The sequence below is a fragment of the Sarcophilus harrisii genome, chromosome 4, assembly GCF_902635505.1.
Source record: "Sarcophilus harrisii chromosome 4, mSarHar1.11, whole genome shotgun sequence".
NCBI classification, from domain to species: Eukaryota; Metazoa; Chordata; class Mammalia; order Dasyuromorphia; family Dasyuridae; genus Sarcophilus; species Sarcophilus harrisii.
In genome coordinates this window covers 160461826-160478186 of record NC_045429.1, presented here as the reverse complement: position 1 = coordinate 160478186, position 16361 = coordinate 160461826, and the positions used below count along the sequence as shown (strand labels likewise).

Sequence of the window (16361 nt, the reverse complement as noted above, 5' to 3'; positions counted from 1 at the left end):
AGATGAGGAAACTGAGACCCAGACATATTAAGTGACTTTCCCAAGATTACACAACTAGTTATTGGTACAGTCAAGATTTGAACCCAGGTCTCCTGAATACAAGCCTAGAACTTTCACCTTAACATTCTTCCAAGGTATTTTCTTTTAGCTATAGTAGCATTTCTCTGAATTATTGCTTTGCCTCTAAGTAAACAAGTAGTTACAAGTTAATCTGCTTCAAGTTACTTGAATAACAAAATAAAATTCTCTTCAATAGGGCAGAAACAAATTTTACCAGCAAAAAGGATTTATAGCAAATTTATTATTTGGAACACAAGATTTCTACCACACATTAAAAAAAGTATAAAGATGGAAGACCTATGAATATAAAATACATTAAAATTTTTTCCAAAGTTCCAATTTATCTAGGAACTCTATGGCATAAAGAGATTTTTTCCTCATAACCTTGTGAAATAGATAGGTAGAAATGATCATTTTGCAGATAGGGAAATTGAGGCTCATAGTCTTACAAATGACTGATTCATTGTCACACAGAACTTCTAGATTTCTGATTCCCAACTTCATTGCTTTTTCCACTACAAAATACTATTTAGGACCCTCTCCATTTATTTTTTGTTCTCTCTACTAGGCTCTTTGAGAGACATTTAACAGAGACAACAGATTAAAGGAAGGGCTGGTCATGAATATCTCCTAATCCTTGTGCAATAGAATTTTTTCTCCTAATTGTACCTGCAAGTTTCCTGAGCTGTATAAATTAGAAGTGGTCTTTAAAGAAAGGAAAAGTTATAGAAAAGTCAGCTCATCTCTAAAGTTCTATTTAATTTCTAATATTTTTTGAGTCTAATGAGAAATTGTCTAGCTCTGATGACTTTGTTGTGGCACCATTTTACTTGTAGATGTAGACTTGACTATCTTAGAAGATCTAAGAGGTATAGGGAAATTTTAAATATTTTTATTCTCTGTAAAGAATAGCAGGGCATGGAAGTACACTATGTTACTAGTTAATACAAATGAAAGGACAATTGAGCTCCCTCTCCCCTCAAAATGTCTTCCCACCCTCACACCAAGACTAATACAAAGGAAAGATTCAGACTTTTTACTCCATTCAGAATGTATGATTGCCTGAAAAATTATGAACCATCAATCATATATGTGAAATGGTGAGATAATAGATTCTATCTTCCTCTATAATTTCTATCCAATTGAAGAACAAATATTTTTCCTTTTACAAAGATGAATTTTACAAGTCTTATTTCTAGGGCTATTGGATATCTAAGAGTGATGATAACTTACTGATCGCCATCAACAAATATTTACTGAGGATCTGCTATGTGTCGAGGTGTTGAATGCTAGAAACTGGAATTCAAATGGTTTATTCTCTACTAAGGCAGAAACTTTCAGAATAAGGCCCTTTAATGCTAGTGGGACCACAAATTTATTTGATGAAAATATCCCTTTCTTGAGCAGATAAAATGATTAATGATTTGTTGAAAGTAATTGGTGGAAATTGATATCTTAAAAATATGGATATTTAGGTGGGAGGAAGTAAAATGGATTTCAGCTTGGCTGTAAAATTAGAATGGATCAGAATCTTTCTGCAGTTTTTTTTCTTAATTGGCTTTAATCTGAATATAAACTTTTGCATGTAAAAATTTTTGTATGTATATATTTCTGTGCAGAACTGATAATGCTATCAAGAACCACTGGAATTCTACAATGCGTCGAAAGGTTGAACAAGAAGGTTATCTCCAGGAGTCTCCCAAGGCCAACCAGCCAACAGTAGCCACAAGTTTTCAGAAGAGCAATCATTTAATGGGTTTTGCCCACACACCACCCTCTGCACAGCTCCCATCAACTGCCCAGACCCCAGTTAGCAACGACTATTCCTATTATCATATCTCTGAAACACAAAATGTAAGCATTGGGAAAAACCAGCTTATAAAAGCAATAATCATTTAACCTCCAATGAATACTATTGTATTTGTATAATATCATTTATTTTAAAACATTTATTGAAGCATTTTTTTCATACCACATTCATTTCTTCCTCCCCAGCAATGTAGCTTACTTTTTAAAAGGACTTGCATGTATGTTGTCTCATTTGATTTTCATAAGAATTAGAGCAATTAATATTATCACCCTCATTTTAAAAATGTGAAACTAAGGGATTAAGTACTTTGCTCATGATCACTCACACACCTAACAATGAAAGGAGCTGCTTAGAATCCATGCCTGCAGACTTGTGGTGTGTAATCATCTCACCCCACTAAGCTTGCTACTAAATTTTTTATTTAACATAAAATACATCAATAAAGAAAATCAATGATAAATTAATATAACATTTTCTGAAGGGATGCAATTTTTTTTACCCCAAAAGAAAAGCATATATTTAGAGATTCTTTGTTTTGGAAACTTTGGTTTTGAAACTTGCAATTTTTTTTTCTCTAGGATTTGTGGAGTTCCCTTCCCTTTGATGAATATTGATTTTTAGGGAAATAAGTCAATGATAATAAGTAGAAAAAGAAACACTGAAGACAAACAATTAAGATGACAACCTTAAATGTAGAAATAACACATTTTTTTAAACATGAAAAATCACACCTGAGCTTATCAGTAAAGCCTTTAAAGGAACCTTAAAATTATCTAACAAAAAATCTTTCCCTTGCTGACCTATTAGGTAATTATAATACAGAGCCTGTAGAAAGATTTTTGAATGAAGAATATGCTCATGAAAAGCCTCATATTTTCAGTTAAATTTCTATTTTAATGATTAAAATAAAAAATCTCTTTATCAACTTATCAGTACTATATTTTTTCTAATTTTCCCTCTTTTTCAATATTTCTTTTTTCCAAGAAATTTTTCATTATACTCTTTCAAGTTGTTAAATGAATTTTTCTTATTCAAGATTAATGAGCATTTCATACTAGCTACTTTTGAAAATCATCTAATTTATTTTCAAATTAGATATATTTTTATTTGTGTGTGCATTTTATCTGCACAGAGTATATTGTTAACTAAATCTTAGAAAATAATATAAGCATGTATCATCATAAATTACTTTTTAATTTTTTTTAAAAAAAAAAAACCTTTTTTGGTCTAGGTCTCCGGTCAGATTCCATATCCTGTCGCATTGCATGTAAATATTGTCAATGTCCCTCAGCCAGCTGCTGCAGCTATTCAGGTAGATAATTTAAAGATCATTTCAGAAAGGCATTAGTTAAACATCAAATGCACAGATTTGAAAATATGAATGTTATTATTTGTCTCAGAACACTTTTTTTCCATCCTATTAAATGATATTAATAAAAAAGGGGATGGGGAGGGAGTTCTGACCAAGAAAGCAAATAGTCTGCTCTTCTGAGGTGATATTGAAACAACACATCAGTCAGCATCTGCTGTGGGGGCTTTTCATTTCACCAGAGCATATTGAATTTCATTCTCAATATTAAAACAAGGATTTTTACAGTGGAAGAGTGCAGTTGGTATTTGTTTCATCTCTGAGACTAATTTGACCGTGGTGCCACATGACAAGAAGTCACAGGCATTTTAGTTACAATCAGTTCCAATCAGACTTTTATCTTTTTTTTTCCCTCAACTCTCAATTTCAGAGACACTATAATGATGAAGACCCTGAGAAAGAAAAACGAATAAAGGAATTAGAGTTGCTACTAAAGTCGACTGAGAATGAACTGAAAGGGCAGCAGGCATTACCAGTAAGAATGTCACTGTGTGCTTGGCTGGAGGGATAGCAGCTTTACCCCAGTGCTTTCTTTCTTCCTTCTCCTCCCTTCTACTTGTGACACTAATCAAGGCTCTATGTTTCCATTAAAAAGGATTTGATGTTGCACAGATTAAAATGCAACTAATATTGGACTGGGATTATTTTTCTCCCTTTAATAATTCAGTAGTGACCCCAGATATTGATAGTGATAGTCATCCTTAGCAACAATTTGTTCTGTGGAATTATTTCAAACAATGAAGAATTTAGTAAAGAAAATCAGCAAAATAAAAAGCTAATTTATCAACCCCAACACTAATTGAAAGAATTTTTAAAGCAATATTTCTTGTAATGAAAATGTGGTGCCTATTTGTAGATTGTTTTTCTTCTCTTTTCTGACCTTCTTTTGCCTGTATATCATATTCTTCATAATTTCAAACTTGACTTGGTGCATGTTCAACATACATATTACATACACAACACACATGTATTTTTTTTACTTCTTTGTGAATAATGTTAGTCCTTTTAGTTGCATGCATAAAACCAGTGCTGGCTATTACTGAATTCTGACATATTTTGTAGTGTGATTAGATAGTAAAATTAGTAAAGCCATTGTCCTTTGTAATATAGTTAAACCAATAAAATAAAAATAAAGAAGAGAAGTGATAGCCAGCAGATATTTTATGAGTAATTTTTTGGTTTAATAATCAAATGATTATATGCATGATGTTAGTCTGACCACTTTTAACTTTAGTTAATATTTTGCAATTTCTTCTGTTGCATGATGCCACTGGAAAGAAACTTCTGTTAATTTGCTCTTCTGCTTTCCTAACCATGTTGATTTGACAGCCTCTTCATTGCATTGGTGTAAGCTGTAGTACTAGCTAGGGATAGAAGAAACAAAGATATAGGCAGACAAAAGCAACTCTAACTCTTAAATACTTTAGCCTTTTGCAAGGTAGTTGGGTATATATATATATATTTTAACATAACAGAATCTTACAAAGTCTTTGGGATAGTATGGGATAATGGAGTTTTTAAATATCCTGTTTATAGAGATATACTTTTGTATGTACATATATACATACAGACATTTATGCCCCCAATATTTGTTCTTTTAACAAAATGATGGCTATAAAAATCATTGTAAAGCTGACAAAATACACCACTATTTAAAAGCAGGGTCTTGCATTGATAAAAGGAAACATCTTGACAACTGTTTCATAGGCGTAAGTTTTAGATGATGCAACTACATTTATCTTTCCTCCAACAGCATCTGACACCTTGTGCAATTTCTTTGCTAAGTTCCTCCTTCCTTTTTTTTTCTCCCTATTCTTTCTTTCTTTTTCCCCTTCTCCTCTTAGACACAGAACCACACATCCAACTACCCAGGCTGGCACAGTACAACAATTGTCGACCATACCAGACCTCATGGTGACAGTGCACCTGTTTCCTGTTTGGGAGAACATCACTCTACTCCATCTTTACCAGTGGACCATGGCTGTTTACCTGAAGAGAGTGCATCCCCAGCAAGGTGCATGATCGTTCACCAAGGCAATATTCTGGATAATGTTAAGAACCTCTTAGAATTTGCAGAAACACTCCAGTTTATAGATTCTGTAAGTAGAATTGACAAGTCAAGGTAAAATGTTATTTGTTTTTTTCCCCATAGTTTGAAAAATCTGTACTACCATGATTTCCATTTTCTACAATGGTTACACCATTACTGACATTTGCAATACTAAAAGTGATTTCAATCTCATGCCGTTCCATCTATAATTTTGAAGGTCATGGGTATAAATGGCTTTTTAGATTTCTTGGAAAAAAATTTTTTTTAAATAGTTGAGCTCTACTCACTCATAGTTTGAATAAATGACCACATTAAATTTTACAAGCAATTTTGCTGTTTTGAGGGTGGGAGTAATTTGTTCATTTTTGTGCTACTCTTTTCACATCTATGTGCTTCTTTAGGATCCTGTTTTGCTTTGGGAATAAAACATCAAGATTGCAGGATGTATCTTGAAGCCATGAATGCATTCATTGGTAGTGTTAAGGGGGGTTATTTTCATAAAGCACCAATCTTTGTTTACTATGCCTTCTTGTGATCTAAGGCATTATGTTTGAGTGAGATATATTTGTATAAATGCAGTTCTTAACAAGTAGGTATTCTTGCAGTCATAATTTTCATTTCTTCTTTTAAACTTTGCAATAAATTGCTCAACAATTATTGGGAACTTATTAAATAAAAGCCAAATTTTGCCCAAGTGCATCCTTCTCCAGGGTAAGGTACTTTAGCTTGCACAAAATCAAGGACATTTTGATAATAATGTAGTACAAGGACAAAAACTCAAAGTTTTAGATTAGTATGATTTTCATTCATAAATTCATTTGCTCATTCATAACAAATACTTAGTAGGTACATATATGTGCCAACAATATACAATGACAAGCTTTGGATGGAGCATGATAACAATTACTTAATATAGCACAACTCAATAATTGTAGTGTGTTAACTGTGCAAATCAAAGTAGACAGGTGTTTGATTGTATGTGGCATCTCTTTTTCAGTGTTGTGATTTCACAAGATAGCCCATACCATACATACATCATCTCACAGTTCCATCCCTCCCACATTGTTTCAGGATTCTTCATCATGGTGTGACCTCAACAGTTTTGAATTCTTTGAAGAAGCAGATATTTCACCTAGTCAACATCACTCAAACAAGGCCATACAACTTCAGCAAAGAGAGGGCAGTGTGTATAGACCTGAAGGATATATTAGCACAAACTTGAGCAAATGCATGTTGAGTCAGGGTTTACTTGACTCATCCAAGTCCTTACCTACCACTGCAAGGCACAGCACAATTCCACTCGTCATCCTTCGAAAAAAAAGGGGGCATGCGGGCTCCCTATCTACTGGAGACTATAGCTCATTCATATTTACTGACGTCAGCAATTCCACTCCCAAGCGTTCCCCTGACAAAAGTCTACCCTTCTCTCCCTCTCAGGTAGATCAAAATGCTACACAGATATTACTAATTTTCAACAGTCTCAAGAGTGTTAACAATTTAGAAACTAATCCTTCAGAATAAATGACTAATTACTGTTGCACTCACTGATTTCATTCCATATTTGAATCTAGTCACTGCTGTGTCAGTTTACTATGCAAAGAATAGATTACCTGCAAACTAACTGATGATTTTATTTTAATTGCTTCTTATTCTTGGTGGTTTTGAAAGGGGAAGATTGTTATTTGCATGGCCTTTGCTTTTATTTCCTCTTGCACTGGGTTTTAACCTTTCCATTTTTCATTCCCCACCTCCCTTAAAAAAAACAAAAACTTTCTGAATCATTATCCACTTATACTGTGATTCACTGATGGGAGTTCGGGGGAGGGAACTAGTGAGAGAAGCAAACTGTGTTTAGATAATATTTATATATTCAGATTGTGACTAAAAGCTAGAAAAAGTAAAGGTACCATATCCTTACATAGGAAAGGAAAAAGTTAAATCTTCAACTCATTTCTGAGCATTAGCTATTTTGTGTTATAAGCGATAACATTATGTAAACACAGTTTTTTGCCTATTAATTTCCTTGTTTCACTGGGGGGGGGGGGTTCTAGTGACTTTTAAAAACTATTTTAAAATATATATTTTTTAAAAAATTAAAACAAATTTTTAAAAAATATTTTAAAATTAAAAAAAATCACGATGGAAGGCTAGAACATGTATATTAGAAATTCACTACACATGTAAATAATGGAAAATAATCCAAATAAGTTAGTAATTTAAGTTACAATTACCTGTTAAATTTCTTTGAAGCACAACTTTGACTTCAGAAAAGTGCCTCTGAAACAAAGTTGTTTTGAATTAGCCCAGTCAGCTTCATTTCAAAATCTTTCATCTATTTTAAATTATTTGACAATAATAGTTTTATAGTATAAGAAGCTATAAAAGTAGCTTTAGTTGCTATTAAGGAAAAAAAAATCTAAAATAATTTGCTTAACTGACCTTAATTTTTAAAAATGCTTTTTATTCCATAAGTACTTCTTATTTGGATAGTTTCTTTGGGATTCATAATTTTCTCACCAGAAACCCTGATTTTATTCATAATTCATACACAGAATCTTGAGTGTGCTCATTTGAAATAATATTCAAATCATAGAATATATAGTTATAGTTATTATTGTAATGATTTTATATTGTAAGTCAGTAAAATCTATTTAATAGTTGCCAAAATGGTATCTCTTTTTATTTGACTGATTCTAAAAGACAATATTTTAATCTAGGCTTGGTTCTTTTTTTTCACATTTACAGTTCTTAAACACTTCTAATAACCATGAAAATGTGGATATGGATATGCCTACTTTAACTTCCACCCCACTCAATGGTCATAAATTGACTGTTACAACACCATTTCACAGAGACCAAACTGTTAAACCTCAAAAGGAAAATAATATGTAAGTGCTTTAATAATGAAATTTATTTTTAAATTCTATCCTATTTGATAGGATAAGTCATATTCTCTAGACTTCTTGGCCATATTATTCATTGGTAAAATATATATGTTTGCATCTTGAGTATTATTTTCCAGGATTTAGAAGGTCTAATATCATAATTAGATATGAGCATATCTATAGATAATATCATAGAATCATACATAGAAGAGCAAGGTTGATGTGGAGTTTTTGTGATCAGTAGAGTCCTTGTTTAAGATCTTATTTCTGATCATTATATCACTTAACTTAATTTCAGTTTACTTATTAAAAAAATGAGGATTAGCTATATCCTCATTTAAAAAATAAGGATTAGCTATACCCACAGTTCTTATATTACAAAAATGCAAACTTTTCTTTTAAAACATTATATGGGATATCAAAGTTTTCAAAACTTAAAAGTGTGTCAAGACTTTTGGGATGGCCTGTATAGTCAACCAGTATTAACATCATAATTGTATAACTAACTAGAAGTGAACAAGATTGTCTCTTGATGCTCATTCTAACATTTGATTACCCTATATAGAAATTATTTTAGATATCAGGTTCAGCTTTTCTTTTCTGGACAAAGGCTTCTGTTCTCATCAAGCACAAAAAAAGGTCTTCAACTTTTGTTCCTTATCAGTTGTAATGAGACTGATTATATATATTATATATTTAAGAATCTTCCCCACTTCTTTCACTATGTATGTATTTGTTTCTCACTTGTGTGAGTTTTTCATGATTAAATAGACAAACCATCAACACACACAAGAAATCTTGTTAATTTAGTAACTATGGGAGATTCTGGCCAGTCTGAATTTTAGACAACGTAAAATGCAATAACTGAATCCAAGTACATCTTATCGTTAAAAATAAGTTAGCAAAATGTTTCCTCATAGAAATTGCTTGGTTAGATTAATAGACAAAAATTTGTTATAAAATATTCAAGTTTAAGCATTACTACTCTTTAAAGATACACTGTATATATGTGAGTTCACTTAAAAAAGTTTATCCTCATAAAAAGGCATATACTTTACTCACAACCTTAGACTACATTGTAAATGTTTTTTACATAGCCTAGGTATTGTGGATTTACTACAAATTCTTAATTATTCAATTCCTAATGAATATACTTTTACTATATGGTGTCATGATCTCTTTTTTCACTAAATGTTACATTTTCTCCTCCCCCAGTAAGTCAATGCCTATATAAAAATAAGAGAAGATTCATTTATAAAGATATTAGTTTCAGATTCCTAAAATATATACTTATAAAAATAAATGTTTTAAATTTCTCTTAATTATAATCACCTGCATTTATAACATGATGGTAAAACACTTTTATAATTAAGAACATTATATTGTATTCCAACTATTTACATATTGGTGATCTACATATGATAGCTCTTTATAGGTGGAATGGGTTTTTTTGTTGTTTTTTTGTTTTTTTAGCCAGAATACCTTCTTCAACTATATCGGATAAAAGAAATGATATTTATAACTAGAAGGGACACCCAGGGTTTATCTTCTTCAATCTCTTCATTTTATACATAAGGAAACTGAAGTCCAGGGAGCTTAAGGGGCTTGTTCAAGATCACATTGTTAGTATGCTTCAAAGGTGAGGGTTAAGCCCAGGTCAACTTACTCCAGAGCTAGTGTTCTTTTCATTGCCTCACATTGACTCTCAGTGATCATACTTATTAAAGAGATGCTAAAACATTAAGAGAAAAATTAATCAATTGAATAGGTATATTAATAATAACTATATAAATTCTCTGAAGCATTGTCTTTTTCTTTTTAAAGTTTCAGAACGCCAGCTATAAAAAGGTCAATATTAGAGAGTTCTCCAAGAACTCCAACTCCATTCAAACATGCCCTTGCTGCACAAGAAATAAAATATGGTCCTTTGAAGATGCTAGTAAGTATGGAGGTTATCTCTATTTAAGAAGATTTGTCAAAAGAAAATGAACTTGTCTTATGATATCTTTCTTCTTTTCAGCCTCAGACACCATCTCATCTTGTAGAAGATCTGCAAGATGTCATCAAACAAGAATCTGATGAAACAGGAATTGTATCAGGTTTTCATGGAAATGGTCCACCTTTGTTAAAGAAGATCAAGCAAGAGGTAAGCAAAAAAATCTTTGGAGAGAATCACACTTCATAACCTAGAGTTTCTTCTTCTGGCTTCTTTGGCCTTTTCTTAGAGAAATGTTTGGTTGTACTATGATATTAAACTATGCAGTAGATCTAATGAATAATGAAGATCTTTATAAATTGCTGATGGACCATGCTAATTTCATATTTTATTCCTCAGTCATCTCCTCAATTTTCCTAAAAGCTACATGATAATTAACTTTGTCAGAAGACATGCATCAGGACATCTTTATGTCCTGCATGATTATATCTCTACTCATATAAATTGCAGTCCTCTTCATAGCTTGGTAGAGTCTTCATAAGTTTCCAATTAGGTGGTGCAGTGGGTAGAATAATAGACCTGGGGACAGGAAGATCTGAGTTCAAATTCTGTCTTATACACTTATTAGCATTGTGGTTCTGGGCAAGTCAGTTGACCTCTCTCCCTCGGTTTCCTCATTTGAAAAATGGGAGTAAGAATAATAGCACCTTTACAGGATTGTTGTGAAAAGGAAATATTTCTAAAGCACTTTGTAAACCTTAAGCATTATGTCAATGCTTCTCTTCCTTCTCCTCTTCTTCATTATTATTGTTATTCCATGATCAAAACAGTTTGCTACTCATCACACTGGACAAAACTCTGGTAACAAGACTCTGACTTTTGTTTTACTGATTCTTAAGACAAGAGGTACAGTCTGTCACACAGCCTTCTTGCCCAGAACTCTTCTTGCTTTGTGGGACCTGATAGAGCTTATACTCTGGTGTTATATTTTTAAAAGCCCAAGATTGTTTCTGCTCTGAAACAAGGCAGCAGAGTGGGATTTTAATAGGCATATAAAAAGAAAAAAAGGAAAGGAAGAGAACCCAGATTAGCTATGCTAATCATTTCCTCTGCCTTCCAATTCTGTCATAAAGGATTTTCCTTCTTTTGTTCCCAGATGCCAAGTATATTCAGAAATATAGAAAATTGAGATTTAGGTTTAAAAAGATAAAATTATTAGTGCTTTTCATGTCTTACAGAAAGAAATGCTAATAAGCCTGATCTTTCAAGCGCCAAGACATTTGGGTTGGCAAGGAGAATATTTCTGAATAGAGAAATTACACCTAATGGATATACATGCTTGTATTTAGGCCAGTAATGAGCAAAGAATTTGAAATCTTTATCAGAAATCATTTTTTTGTGTGTGTTTCAAAAGTAAAAGCCTTTAGAAAATGAATGTTTCCTTTTTTTTACTCCTAGGTGGAATCTCCAACTACTAAAGCAGGAAACTTCTTCTGCTCCAATCATTGGGAAGGAGAGAATTTAAACACTCAGCTATTCACACAGGCATCTCCTATGGAAGATATGCCAGTATGTATAAACAATTAAATCTTAATTTTTTTAATTTAAAATTCTGAATTTTTTATTGGTGAGCTTAAGACTGATGACAGCAGATCAGCCTAACTAAAATGCACTCCATTTCCAAACTTGCCCTTCTTTGTGAACCCTTTCTTAGACAGATGTTTTTGGATAGTCCTTGGCTTTCATTCCTGTTATTAGTGGGCTCCATTTGAGATTGACATTATTATGTTTATGTAACAGAAACTAAGTTCAAATTCAGAAATTTTCAATTTCTATTTTTGTTATATTTTAATAGTCACTGTGAGTTCTTTTTTGGTTCTTTAGTTTTTATTTACCAGGAAATAAAAATAGTAAGAAATACATATTAGGATAAATAATTTTTATCTAAAGCTTTCTTATTTTCTTTTCATTGACTTATTTTTTTCTCTGATCTTTTGGTATGCCCTACACTGAATAGGTACACAATTAAAATATTTGTTGATTTACTCAGTTGCTACAGTTATTTAAATTTGGTATTCATCTTTCTACTAGCTTCAATAAAAGTATAATTTTTAGAGAGTGTTCTCTTCTCTCCCCAAAGTGACAAGTACAGAAAATTACACACATACACACACACAATATACTATTGTAATATGGTACTGGATATGGTTGCATCTAGGATTGTGGGAGTAAATGTTTAACAACTGATTGGAGGTTAGAGGATGGATTGTATGCAAAACACATTTTTAAATTTAAGCTACATTTTTTTTTACAATTTCTTTATCACTTTTTAAAATTTATACAATCAACAAAACAAGTCAATGATTTGCAGCATTTGCAAATTTTGGAGGTATAAATGCTCACACTGAAAATTTAATCATCAGTTCTCATGAATTAGAACAAATTGGTTTTCACATGCCATTGTATCATTTAACATAGCTTAAAAATTCTTTATTGAAGAAATTTTATTGAGACTATTATACTGAGATTCTCCCCCAAAATATTTGTTAATCATGTGAGAGGATTTACAAATAGAAAGAACATTATAAGTATGTCAGCTAGTTCATTATCAAGAGAATTTATTGCAGACACCTGCCTTTTCCAGAGGAGTTCATAATGGGCCAATCTCTAAAAACCTTGTTTTACAATCTAATTTCATTGCATATTATCTAATTAAAAAAACATCGATTTTTTTCTTGTTCTTTTAGAATCTTCTTACAAGTTCTGTTTTAATGATGCCAGTATCAGAAGATGATGTCCTCAAAACGTTTACAGTACCTAGAAATAGATCCTTGGCTAGCCCTTTGCAGGTAATTTCTATTCTAGCATTAATATCTTTCTGTATTTTCACTGAAAAACTTGCTGTCCAGTGTTTTTTGCCTTGTTTTAGTTAGTGAAAAAAACATCCTGGTTTGAAAAACAAAAGCAAAAACAAGCCTTATTGGTATAAGATAGACCGAACAGTCATGGAGTACTCAGTCATTCAAGTGAGTCCCAGTAGCAGAAAGAATTGATATAGCTCCAGTATTGACCCGAGAATAAGATCATATGTTGTATGTTATCAATATCTGCTTCCTAAGTTTTTTGACATATAGAAATGTTAACCTATATAGCTTTTTCTTTGATTTTTCTTTCAAAATTTGCTCTTTTTTCATACTTTTTCATACAGAGTTTCAACACTGTAACATTCAGATTTCAAATAGAGTTTGAAATTAGCCAAATGAAAATTAATTCTAATATCTTTGACTCCTAAGGGAAAAAGAAAAGTCAATATCTAATGACGATCTGGATGGCAGCCCCTTTTATTAGCTTTTAATGGCAGACAAGCTTTCCACGATAAACTAAGCCTGCATACTTTGATCCTACCTTCTCCTCCACTGAAAAGCCAGTATGTGCAATGAAAATGTGAATTACTCTAATACTAATAGTCTGAGAAAGAAATGATTAGGAAAGCAAACTTACCAAAAAACAAAATACAAGTAATTTGAGGGTTTTTTTTTAAACTTATTCAGATAAATGACTCTAATCTTGTCCACACAGTATCAGGACTTTTGTTATCTTGGGACCTGTTTAAAAAGAAATAGCACTTTTAAAGACATCTAAAAACGTAAGACTTAGAAATAGACAAGAGTCTTACGTATATTGTGAAATTTAGAGAGCTAATCTAGATATGTCACAATTTTTTCCAAATGGATAATTTTAAATTCTATTTGAAATTTCAACATTATAGAATCTAACTTTTGTTTGGTAGTAGAATGTGAAAAATGAAAAAACTCTTTTAAATTTAACCAGAACTGGCAGACTATTTTCTTCCCCCTTTCACAATATTTTCCCATTTGCCAATTCCAAAATAATTGTCTACTGCCTATTTTTCATTACACACAGTACTGCTAGAAATTTTACCAATTACAAATTTATGTGGATTAAAAATAATACTTTTTACTTTTCTCCTGACACCTAACAAAAATTCAGGTGCACTAAAGGAATGGAAGTTTTGATCATAGGAGGTACTAGGAAGGCTTAGAGCATGGAATATGTTTGGAGACCAGGGTAGGACAGCTTTGAATATTTTGTTAACATTTTCAACATAGAACAGAATGAGAGTATGAGACTTTAATTACTTTGGAGAAAGGGTCATTAGGAACTTGAAAGATGCCAATGACAAGCTTTTCCTATTTCACAATTTTGCCACAGATTGCCTATTCACCCAGGAAAGAAAAAAGAAAAATTTCCCTTTTTTCCATTTCCATTTCCCTTCTGTATTGCATGGTCCTCTGTTCTCAGGATGCAGAATATAGGCTAAAACTATTATAGTCTGTTATATAGGTTATATAGTTTTTCATAGACTAGCTTGGGAACCTGACCAATTTATATCATTGTTTCTATGAGAAAAAGGAGTTGCAAGATCAATAAATTTTTAATATACAATTTCCAAGCTAAGTTTTCTCTGTAATATATCCAAATTTAAGTATAAATAAATAGCTCTTAGATTACCATTTGGAAGGATTATCATTACCATTATTTCCTTGAGTTATCACAGAAAATTGAGTTATTTACTTTTTAAACTATATTTGTTATTTCATTAAATATTTTCCTATTACATTTTTAAAAAATTTAACATTCATTTTTTATAAAATTTGAGCTCCAAATTCTCTTCCTGCCTTCTGCCCTTTCCTTAAGCCTTCAAAAGACAAGCAATATAATATTGATTATACATGTGAAGTCATGTAAAACATTTCTATGTTAGACATTTTGCAAAAGAAAATGCATTTTAAAAAGCTGAGAGAAATAAAGTGAAAAACATGCTTTGATATGAAATTCGGACTCTACCAGTTCTCCTTGTAGAGATAGCATTTTTTCTTTTCTTTTTTTTTTTTTTTTTAACAGCTAATACCTTTAATAGAACTAAAATATTACTTTGAGCCCCCATATCTATATGAGGATATTCAATAATATCCTTTTGTTTGGTGAGTATGAAAATTTCATAGGATAAGGGAGCAAATGATTATTAATAATGAAAACAACCCTTTAATAAGTACCTGCTAAAACTTTGGTCAATGTTTCTTTTTTTTTTTTTTTTTTTTTTTTATTTAATAGCCTTTTATTTACAGGATATATATATACATAGGTAACTTTACAGCATTAACAATTGCCAAACCTCTTGTTCCAATTTTTCACCTCTTACCCCCCCACCCCCTCCCCTAAATGTCAGGATGACCAGTAGATGTTAAAATATATTAAAATATAACTTAGATACACAATAAGTATACAGATAGCATTTTATCTTTATGGGTCCCTTAGAATTGTCTTAGATCATTGTTTTAATCAGAGCAACTAAGTCTTTCATAGTTAGTCATCATTACAATTTTTCTATTACAATATTTTCTTGGTTCTTTTCACTTCAGTTTGCATTAGTTCACACAAGACTTCCCTAAGTTTTTCTGAAACCATCATGTTCATCATTTCTTATGTGAGCTATTCCTTTTTAAAATTATTGTATAAAATTTGACCAGATTTTCAATATTTATAGAAAAGCAGCAAAGCATTCAAAGATTACATTTAGCTTTATGTTCAACATGCTTTTCCATAATATAGTTTTCCATAATATAGAAATGTTTTCAATGTATTCTTAAATTTTAATTAATGGAAATTTCTAATTATTTTTAGATAATTAGATAATTATATTTAGATAATTTTATTTTAAATAAACCATTATTTTATTTGATCAAATTGATGATTCATATCTAAAACATTACACCTAGAATTGGAATTAGTAAACTAGGGTCAGCTAAATTAATGCTTCTTAAACTTTTCCCACTCATGACCCCTTTTTTGCCCAAGAAATACCCCAAGTATAAAGGTATACAAAAGAGGAAGACAAATCAAACATTGACTAATAACAAACCACAATTTTATCAACCCCTTGTTATGAGACCCTACGTTATATATATATATAAAGATTAATGTGAAAAAATTTTTCATGATATGCCACTTTATTTAATTAATGTCAACCATCCAACTGCATAACTCAAATTCTGCATAATCAAAAATGAAACAAAAGTAAATATATTTTAAGGCTTGAGTTGTCTCATCTTATCTGCAATACATAATCACTTATCTATACTGATCAAATTGGATATCTATCAAATCTTTCCTTCACTTTTTGTATATTGCCCCTAGACCAGAAGTCTTAATTGCTAAAATCAGCTTCA

The 16361-nt window shown here is 31.4% G+C and overlaps 1 protein-coding gene across 4 annotated transcripts in view; it reads left to right on the top strand.

Annotated features, from left to right (window-relative positions):
• Positions 1 to 16361, top strand: part of MYB (MYB proto-oncogene, transcription factor) — a 38173-nt gene that overhangs the window by 8865 nt on the left and 12947 nt on the right. The window contains exons 6-15 of one of the 4 annotated variants that reach the window (XM_003769474.4): positions 1680 to 1914; positions 3102 to 3182; positions 3610 to 3714; positions 5084 to 5338; positions 6361 to 6726; positions 8035 to 8177; positions 9999 to 10113; positions 10195 to 10320; positions 11569 to 11679; positions 12858 to 12959. In XM_003769474.4, the coding sequence (XP_003769522.1) occupies positions 1680 to 1914; positions 3102 to 3182; positions 3610 to 3714; positions 5084 to 5338; positions 6361 to 6726; positions 8035 to 8177; positions 9999 to 10113; positions 10195 to 10320; positions 11569 to 11679; positions 12858 to 12959 (1639 nt within the window). The remainder of the gene's footprint in view (positions 1 to 1679; positions 1915 to 3101; positions 3183 to 3609; positions 3715 to 5083; positions 5339 to 6360; positions 6727 to 8034; positions 8178 to 9998; positions 10114 to 10194; positions 10321 to 11568; positions 11680 to 12857; positions 12960 to 16361) is intronic. The other 3 variants (XM_031964232.1, XM_012549349.3, XM_031964233.1) reach the window with 3 other exon arrangements.